The sequence below is a fragment of the Leptinotarsa decemlineata genome, unplaced genomic scaffold, assembly GCF_025532065.1.
Source record: "Leptinotarsa decemlineata unplaced genomic scaffold, Ldec_3_MD MMD2_tig00026307_RagTag_RagTag, whole genome shotgun sequence".
Classification (NCBI taxonomy): domain Eukaryota; kingdom Metazoa; phylum Arthropoda; class Insecta; order Coleoptera; family Chrysomelidae; genus Leptinotarsa; species Leptinotarsa decemlineata.
The window spans coordinates 10,640,264-10,650,706 of NW_027412681.1; the positions used below are offsets into that span (position 1 = coordinate 10,640,264).

A 10,443-nucleotide genomic window follows, 5' to 3' on the forward strand; every position below is an offset into this window, starting at 1 on the left:
ATTTTCGGGTGAATGCAGATTTAAGACTTTTTGAACTGTCTTGTTTCATGACCATGTACAAGTAATGTAATTTCTTAGTGGTATATTTTTATTCTTCTTAGCGTACTGCAAAAAGGTACATACTTTGAATTTATGAATAGAATTGATGTTTGAGAAAAGGTTTTTAGTTCTTTCTAAGACAGGCAGAAGAAAAATACATTTAAAGCTTTATTTTGTTGTAGTATTCGAAGTGGTATTTGAAGCAGTTCTTCATATGTACTGGAATGAATGAATGAAAAGTGAATTAGCTTCAGAGAAATATATATATATATATATATATATATATATATATATATATATATATATATATATATATATATATATATATATATATATATACAAAAAGGATTTGAAGCTTTATATCTTCTATTAATTATCTGCAGATAATTAATAGAATTAATGTTTCGCTTGTGTTTACGCAGCTATTTTTATCAAGTACTTTCTTGGTTTTTTCTCATTTTGTCTTCAATCGAGGACCGCCTGCCCGGTACTGACGATGCCCAATAGGCTGAAACAGTTGTATACCGGTGGCTCTTGAAATCAATATGGGAATGATCAAAGAGTACTTATATTTCAATATTAAATTCTACAAAAAGGATTTGAAGCTTTATATCTTCTATTAATTATCTGCGAGCGCTTTCGACAGTTGGTAGTACTGTCACCTTCTAGGCACTCCTCAAACTGCAGAATTTAATATTGAAATACTCAAAATAAAGGAAAATTAGTTGCATCAATTAAAAAAAAAAATTATATATATATATATATATATATATATATATATATATATATATATATATATATATATATATATATATATATATATATATAATAGTAGTTTTTCGGGATTCGGTCTGATTAGAATAAATATTTACACTTTTAAGCTGTCCGAGCTTTCGCTAATGTTTATCAGACCGAATCCCCGAAAAACTACTATTCTATATATACATACGGTCGTTACACTATCAATTATATATATAGATATTGAAAAATTCTGAGTTCAAGTGAGTAAAGACATTTTTTCATATATTGGATCGACAAAAAACTCAAACGAAGAATATCAATTATAATCGAGGATACCAAATGCTGTCTGTTGCAAAGCCAAACTTGGATGTCAACTGTTGAATGAGATTCAAGGAAATGTAATTGATTGAATTCACAGTTTAAAAACAAACCATTCATGATCCAACATCATGAACATTTTTTATTCACTGAATCATCAATCAACTTTTGACTCAATATTTACTGAGATTTTTTTTTGTTCGAAGAAACTAATTGAATGAAGGTTTCTAATTTTATTGGGTAACAAATCATAAAAGAAGGAAAAAGTGTTTGCCAAGATAAGAAAGACCAGCATGGGAAAATTAGAAATCATGAAGTATTCACTAAGTCAGTTAAATTAGTTAAAAATTACCTATTTTAGAGGTTACTCAAATGACGTTTTAAAAAGTAGAAAATTCTGATCAGTTCTGGAGATATTTGAAAAGAACTAAAATTCACCAATTTCGTTTCAATTTATTTTTTTGACGTTATTCGAGATATTGAAAAATAATGCTCTTCCATTTATCAAGTTATGTAGTTTTCCTGTGAATTATATTTGTTACAATTCAATAACAGACGTCTGGAGAACCGATTGAATAGAAAAAGTTTTTTTTCATATAATTCAATGTTCATGTGAAAGTAGTTGATTCGAGAAGGCTTTCTTTTCTTCCAGTTTGTATCTGAAAGAAAATTATGTGCATGAACTATATATCTTTCCACATTTTATTTATGGAGATTGAGAAGAAAGCCAAAAAGTTTTTTCCCAAAAATTATTTCCCCCTTTCAAGTCAATTGAAAATCACTTTTTCATTGTCACTTTTCAAGCTGTACAAAATAACTTTTTTAGGTTATCAATAAGACGTTTCATTTCCGAGGAATCATCACCAATTTTACTCTTTATGAACTGAAAAAATAAATCACCCGTTATAAGTTAGGCGACGACTTCACTTATGTATAACGCATGTTAAGAACTTCCTTCCTCAGAAGTTGAAACTTCTTCGATTTAAGGAATAACGAGGTCTTACCTTTCAACATGCTATTCCTAGCATGGGTCAAACGTTATGGAGTGAACATTGATAACAGTTGGAATCAAACAACTTTCAGATAGCTGAATAAGAAAAATGAACCACTTACGCTGACCAAAAAACTTAGATTTGAATTTTACTGTAATTAAAATACTTTTTTATGTTTGTATTTGATTTTGAAATAAAAATTGAAACTAAACAGAAAAATTTACATTATTAAATTGTCAAACTGAGCACTATTGTATCGTATAAACAAGCTTTTGTTTCCTCCCTTACATTCAGAAGAATATCAGGTGTAGGTACTGACCTAATTAATTTACATGTGCCAGCCCAAGGAGGGTAATGGCCCAGGGCGCAATGATCCAGAGGCGACCAGATCATTGAAAACAACCCGATCAAGAGTATGTTTCAATGTCCATAACAAAGTTTTCAGATTCACAAGTATGCAAAAGATATTCAGTGCACGTATACAGTGTCATCAAAAATAATAATAATGAGTACAATTATAATGAAAATGGAGGAAGTAAACATCGAAAATGAAATTGGTTTAGTAGATAATTCAAAATTATTTTTTTATATAAAATAAAAAAATTAGATATATGGAACATGACATAAACCTTCAAAAGCTGCTTTACATCTCAAGTTTTGAACTTCACAAAACATGATCTGCAGGAATCTGGATATAACAAGTTTCTTCAATCTCATATACAAGGGAGATACACTCAAAACAATATGTCATTTGCTTAGCCAATGGTAAGTCAACATTTTTCTTGTGTGAAGGTAATTTTTTTTTTCATGCAGTTGATTCAATATCAATAAAGTATCAAGGTTATGTTAGTCATCACATGTTTTGTTAATAATCTTACTTAAATTATTCAATTTTTTACAATAAATATTACAAATTTATCACCCGACATGATTTTTGCCATATTTTTTCAAAAAGAAAATTATTCGACTTATTTCTCTTTAAAGCTAAGATGATGCATCTCCCCCTACGAAGACTTCATCTGTGGGAACGACAGGCGACAAGGCGGTTCATTGTAAAACCAAGCTTTGACATCGACCTCTGAAAGAGATTAAGAAATGATGAAAGACAAAAGACGGTCGATGTCAAAGCTTGGCTTTGCAATGGACCGCCTTGTGGAGACTCGTTTATCCTTAATATTCGGGAATTGAGTTTTCGGTCGTTTCCATATATGACAGCTTGACATAGATGGCACCTTTACTTTTGGGCTTGTTCGTTTTAGAACAATTCAGTGGTTCATCCTAGCGCCACAGATGACACCCGGTGGGTCGAAACAGCGTTGTCTGGGGTCATTGAGTAACTTCTCCTTCTTTCAATTTTAATTTTTTTCCAAAACTTACTAAAAGCTCATCTCCATTTTTCTCAATACTTTTTTTTGGCAACAAGATTTTTTTCAAACAATCGGTATAAATGAAAAATGTTGCGAAAAACTATGTAGATAAAGAAAAGGGAAAGTTCTTGTTCACTCTATTAAATTACTGAATTAATTAAATATAGTAACACCCATGCTCAATCCCTAAAGAGATGGGATGGAATCAAAGGATGCAATCTTGCCAGGATCACCCTGAAAAAGTGGCGCCGATGAAATACCTGGCAATGACCAGGGAAAATCTACGCTTAACAGTAGGATTTCAGACTGACCACTGTCAACTAAGGAAACACATCCATAATATGGGGCTAGTGGACACACCTCTATGCAGGATGAGACTGTCAGGCATGTCCTATGCGAGTGCCCAGAGAGAGTGTGTGTTCGGCGAGTCTTGGCCTACACCTGCCGATATATAGGAGATGTCTTCCAATGACCTGTTCACCTTCCTGGAAAGGACAGGATGGACGATGACGAAGGAGGACAACTCCTCGGGAGGATGTACAATGGGTCACATGTGGCTTAAGTGCTGTGGGCCTACACTCACCCTCCCTACTCTACAGATATATAGTAACTTTCTCAAGGAAAAATAATGAATTTAATATTTGCTAACAAATGTTTGGACCTAGGAAGTGAAATAGTCATTTTACTCTCCATTTTAAGATATGAAACCAGCAAATTTTGTAATTGAAGGCAAAAACATTTATTCGTAAATAATTTAATTTTCCCAAACGCAAAATGTTTTCACCGAATCACCCTGTATAGGCTTCAGAATTTTAAACATCGATCTAGATACCTAAATGCCGTTTATGTTGTGTCGCAAATCAAAAGTGTCACCAAAATTTCAAAATGCTCGCAATTTTTTGACCTAAAATCATATCATTCATCACATTTTTCATAATATCACACGTACCTTCAAGAAAATTAATATCAAAACGCCAAGATGCCAAGAAAAAACATCGGTAAGTGTACTTATAACTATAACTAATACCTTAAAAAGATGTATCTGTCGAGATTGTGTTTGTGGATTTCTCAATTTCTATGTAGAACCTCTATAAACATCATGAAACCTCCCAGAGAATTTTTTTTCTTTGGCGAGGTGATTTCAAGTGTATTTCAGAAAAATCTTAAAGAAGTTGCTCCCACGTAACTCTTTCTGTTTTGTATTATCAAATTAAATTATGAATAGATGAAAAATATTTCAGAAACAGCTCCTTTTTCTAATCTGAACGTTTCTGATGTACAACTAACAATTTAAAAACACCGATGTTTGAAATAAAGAAAACTGTTACATTCTGTTTCCGTTTTTTATTACTAACCTGGGCTTAATATTTCTCTAAATTGTGATTCATTATTCGCTGTTAGAGGTATTCCATTTAGCGTCGTTGGAGTCTCACTTGAGAGATGACGAAAGATAATACCTCGTTAACCCCTAAATTGCATATGTTTCGACTTCTGACGGTCGTTCGTTAGGAGGTAACAGCTGGTAAACCGAAAACACATTTTGAAATTTGAATGAAGTTCAAACAGTATTTAGGACACTATCACAATTATTTAATTTCCACATTAAATTTTATGCAAGACCCATTCTGCTACACGGTAACTTCATTAGATGGACTTGTATCAAACTATTCTATGTCTTTTATATAACAGTAGGTAACTACATAACTTAATAAGATAAATGATTAATTCTGGTAATAGAGGTAGATTACAAAAAATGCATTTAATACAGTTCGAAAGCAGACCATCTCTCATATTAAAAATTTGGAGCATTTTTTATATCAATATCTTCAAAAAATAAAGTGTCATGAACTTACAATGTACACTTCTTGATAATGAGTAATTATGTGGTGTGCTTACACAACTTCATTTCGTAACACAAATACAAGTCATCACTATTTTTCATACTTTGTTACTGTCACTTTTTATGCTTTCCATCTAATTCGCATTTACATTTAAACAGTCTTGCAGCTCGAAGCTGTCTCGTAGATACGATATCAAGAATGGTCCAAGTCATCATTCATTTGTGAAAAGAAATTCTTGTGATATTGTTTTATATGATTTTTATTTCTCTGTTCGACACTGCTTTACTTTTGGAAATCAGACGAGCTTTTATGTTTTTTTACAATCGGAAAACAAACCATGAACAGCATAATTTCAATAAAACACTTTTTCAAAACCCACTCCAGTTACTCCTTATAAATGTTCACCAATTACTTCCAGACAGTAATATGAATACAATTAGAATATTTTGGAAGATTTCTGGGGCAATTTCGTAAGTTATGTTAACGTTAACAGGCAATAATTAAGTCTGTTCACAAATTCATTTCTTACATCCATCAGTTCTAAAATAGGTACTGCAGATTCCAGGAATCTCCACAAAAAGTCTAAGGGTGTCACATTAGGTGATTCAGCGGACCAAATCTAATCTGAACATCTTATTGGCAAAATCTAGTAAAGTAAAACGTGTATATGGGACATTAAATTAACAAATATAGGCTATAAAACAATGCTTAGAGACAAGAGCAGAGTATATGGACAGAATAATATTGAGTAAATGTAAATATATAATGCAACATAATGAACATTGATAGCCATTTCGTGTTGATTTCAATAACTTGTTTACACAAAGCTACATGCAATTACTCGATAGAGCCTTGGTAGAATTCGTCCACACTATAATAGGGCCTCTCAACAAGGAATTCTTTTACTTTCTTTCTGAATATGATTTTTTTCATTATATATTTGCCTTAAATTAATGGGAAGTTGATTAAGTAACTTCTTTCTATTGAAAATAATAGAATTTTGTGTAAGGGCTAGAGTAGGTGTTGGAAGGGAAATGTAGTAAGGGCCATTTCAAGGGATCACCTCTGCACTTTCATCGCTTCTGAAATTCATACTGTCATAGTGGAGAGGTGCCCCATCTTGCTGAAACAAATCAGTTGAGAATTGATTTGTTTGACTGATTTATTTCTCCACGTATAAAAGGCCCGACAGTATAACTTACAAAATTGACCCAGAAATCTTCCAAAATGTGATAAATTCGTATTATTGACGGAAAGTAAGTGATGAACATTTTGAATATTGATTCGGATGAACTTGAATCAGTTTCGAATAAAATTTGTAATGAAATTATATTTATCCTTTGTTTGCAGACACAAAGAATATAAACTGCTAATCATTCAGGAATAACTGGAATGATTCCCAAAAATAAAACAGTGTTATACAGACAACTGAAAGGCCTATCAAACGACGTTTCACAAGGTCTTCATTTACATTTGAAAAAAAAAGTTGATAACTACCTTTCAGCGACATGACGTAATATTACTTTTTTGCCAAAGTTTTACAAGCTCAGAGGTTTTTCAACATTTTTTGTTCAGAACAGCATATTTGACTGTTATTTCATATTTCACCTTCTTCATAATTCACGCTTTAAAGTGTAAACAAAAGAGGAGCCCGAAGCACTTTACAGTTATTATCTTCTAAATTTGTTGTATTTTTTACAACAACTATTTGTTTATTCATTAGGGCCTGGCCCAGGCAAGTATATGCTACCACCTGTTGTTGGTTATGCTGAGCATGATGTATCAAGGTATAGGAACCCCCAGTATTCCATTGGATTGAAGTTATTCAGCGGAAGGAAACCTTTCGGACCTGGTCCTGGGTATGACGTACAAGGAATGACACGTTATGGAAAAGCCAGTCCGGCGGCTTATTCTATGAAATCCAGACCAAAACAATTGTGTGAGTTATCCCTTTTTTTCAAAGCAGTTATATATTTTCAAGCCTAGCCATCTTTGAACTTTTTGAAATAATTTCCCAGAAGTATCAGTATAGAATGTCTCCAAATGTATAAAGTTACATGCTGAAGAAATATGATCTTCCATCGAGTAAGTAAAAAATATATACATAAATGTCAAATAAAAAATTATAAAATAAAAAAACTCTCAACCGGTATACATCTCACATCTGTATATATAATCTTCAGATATTATTTTCAGTCCATCCTTTTCAACTCTAAACTTTGTGATTTTCAATAATAATAATTAGATTTCGTATACAACTTGCAAAACATAAACACAGCAATAAGATAAATATCCGTTTAATTGATGGAAATAATAAATCCATTCTTTGGTGACAAAACATCACAACAAACAAATCCTAGTGTTTGTCACAATTGATTTTAAATATACTTATTTCTTGATTTTTACAAAAAAACTTCAAGATGAGCATCTAAATCAAATGGCCCTCATCCATGGTTCAGCAAATTTGTGTAATTTTTTTACTACTTGGGGGCCGCCCAACTTGCCTATTTCCTCCAGGAACAAGGTTGTTAAAATAGATGTCATGTATGAGATGAGAGAAAAAAATGCAATAAACCTTTGAAGATACAGTATATTCCAGAAACTTGGAAAAAATTAAGAAGTCAGACGGCTCCCCAGCAGCAACAAAAACATCAGTATTTCAAATTACTATAACACTAAATCAGCCATTTTCAGTTGAATTCTTGTTTTTTCATAGTTGTGTACTCAACTCTCTAATCACGGGAAAGATTTAAACCTAGCATTATATCTACTTACTTTCCTCAAAAATGAATTTTCCTCCAGCATTATTTCAAGTTCCTGGTCCCGGTACTTACAAGCCAGAAGTGGTACCTAGAATGAAGGAACCGCGCCCACCAATGTATTCTATGTCCTACAGATATCCTCCAGTAAAGAGATTCCAAACTCCTGGTCCAGATAAATATGAAGTGCCTTCCACTCTGGGTCCCAAAGTGCCCGATAAGAATGCCAATGCCGCCTACAGCATGTAAGTAAAAATTGTATATATTTTTTGTATAACGATGGAAAAGTAAAAAGCCAAAAAGTTTTTTTCTCATGAGCAAGAACTTTTGATTCTGTAAATAAACCAAGAAGTGACTTAGTTCCTTTGTCATAGCAGCTCACTTTATAGCCGGAAGTATTCAATTTTTTCCTAATAATTTCAGTTGTAGAAATCCCATTGCTTTTGTAACAGTCGTATATTGTTTCTTCAATAATTTTATTAGATGAACATCTAAAGTTTTCAGTAATCCCGTATCTTGCGTTCATATGTTTTTGACTATTTTACGTATAGTTGAGAAAGGAAATTCGGTCAAATCTGATGTTGCTTGTTATAGTTTGTTTTCCTCGAAACCAACCTTGAAATGTAGATTTTTATATACATTGGAACATACACTCTGTATTTCAATATTCAAATGCATCCGAATCTTATTCACTGGTATCTCTTTTTTGCATTGTTCACCATCGCTATTGGAATCGCTACACTGGAACAAGTCTGCGTTTTTATCGCATTCGTTATTACTATTAGTACTTGTCCAACGACGCCACATTTTAAACAGATAACAAAAATTTTAAGTAATTATACTTCATCAATATCGAATTTCATTACTCAAATCACGATCAGCACTGAACACGACGGCGATAACATTCTCCGATTTCTATTCGTCACCGTAACATGACTTCAAATTTAATTTTATGACTCTTCAGCCAACCATAAAACTCGGTTAGTAAAAATTATCAATTTGAACCGCCAAGTCTGCAATACACGTGGAGTAGTTCAGCTTTCTATGTATTGGTTTTTTAGCCTTTGAGAGTGCCGTCACTTTAAATATGCACAGTTATACGGAATGAGGTCCATCATTTACTCAAAATATTCTTCAAATACATCGCCGTTAATGTCTCAATGGTAATTACCAGAATCCTCTGACTCAAACATCAATAAATCGCTTTCAACAAAATCATCAATACTTCCAATGTGAGTAATAATCAGTCACTTTCCTTTTTCAGAAGGCTGGTTTACTGGATTAAAGTCGTAAAATTTTAATGTTTTTGTCTTGCCACATATTCATATTTTCCCACGGAATATCCTTCCTACCAAGTATCTGTCGCCTACTTCTCGACTTCAGATTGCTGGCCATGAAACCTTTAGAATCGCGCGCGCGCACATACACACTTTTAATTCTTCGTGAACCGTTCAATCAATTCAATTTCTCGTTTAAACTTCAAAAACCAATTTTTCAATCCACATGCATAGCATGTTTTGTCTGGAACTTTCTACAATCTCTATCAGTAGACAACCTCAAATTCATTGTTTATTCAACGATACTACAGGGTGTCTCTGAATGTACAGTCATGCTCATTTTGTTACAATATTACCGATTTCTATTAAATTTACGTATGTCATAAATTTAAATGCTTTTTAAGAAATATTTTTTCTTCTTGATGAAGACATACTAGCTGTAGATACTTTTACCTTCCACAGTTCTGTTTGTCAGCAAAATAGCATCAATTGATTGTTTTCTCATTTCACATACACTCATTCAATAAGATTAAATGAGTGTTTTTCCTATTTTAGGTCATTCAAGCATGATTTGTCAGCTCAAGAACGCTCCCCCGGTCCTGCGAAATACACTGGCACCGATACGAAAGTCTTCAAAAACAAGCCTCCCATCTACACCATGTCACCTAGAGTGTTTCCACCCGACCCTCAAGCTCGTACTCCAGGCCCTATTTATCTTCCTAAACTGCCGCAGAAACCAGGATACTCGTTCGGGTTACGCACAGATACCGATCCATACGTCACAGCCGAAGATGACATGCCGTGCGTTCAAAGATAAACTGATCCAAATTTCGAAACTGAGTTCACTGCAAGAGATGTATGGATGTATATAAGACAATGAGAGAATGTTCCTCTAGTTTAACATTTATCATGAAGCAAAATAAAATTATTTTAGGTCATGTGTTTCTTTTTTTAATTAGTATGAATAGTGTAAATTATGGGAAATGGAAATAGAAGACTCTAATCATACAAACATTTTATAACATATCCAAATTAGTTACTTAATAGGTAATAAAAGCAATTGAACTCTACAAACTGTGTGTGGTTTTACCAAGTAGTGTTTCACCTTA

The 10,443-nt window shown here is 32.8% G+C and overlaps 1 protein-coding gene across 1 annotated transcript; it reads left to right on the plus strand.

The window, feature by feature from the left end:
* The first annotated feature begins 4,292 nt into the window (after positions 1 to 4,292).
* LOC111506301 (ciliary microtubule associated protein 1B) lies at positions 4,293 to 10,272 on the plus strand. The gene is made up of 4 exons (XM_074180928.1): positions 4,293 to 4,455; positions 7,022 to 7,237; positions 8,101 to 8,302; positions 9,890 to 10,272. Exons 1-4 carry the CDS (start codon positions 4,437 to 4,439, stop codon positions 10,149 to 10,151), a joined length of 699 nt encoding a protein of 232 aa, XP_074037029.1. The 5' UTR covers positions 4,293 to 4,436; the 3' UTR covers positions 10,152 to 10,272.
* The last annotated feature ends 171 nt before the right edge of the window (positions 10,273 to 10,443 follow it).

Coding starts and splice junctions, on each gene's coding strand:
- LOC111506301 (XM_074180928.1), top strand. Junction 7,238..8,100: donor ATCCAGACCAAAACAATTGT/GTGAGTTATCCC, acceptor ATTTTCCTCCAG/CATTATTTCAAGTTCCTGGT. Junction 8,303..9,889: donor GCCAATGCCGCCTACAGCAT/GTAAGTAAAAAT, acceptor TTCCTATTTTAG/GTCATTCAAGCATGATTTGT.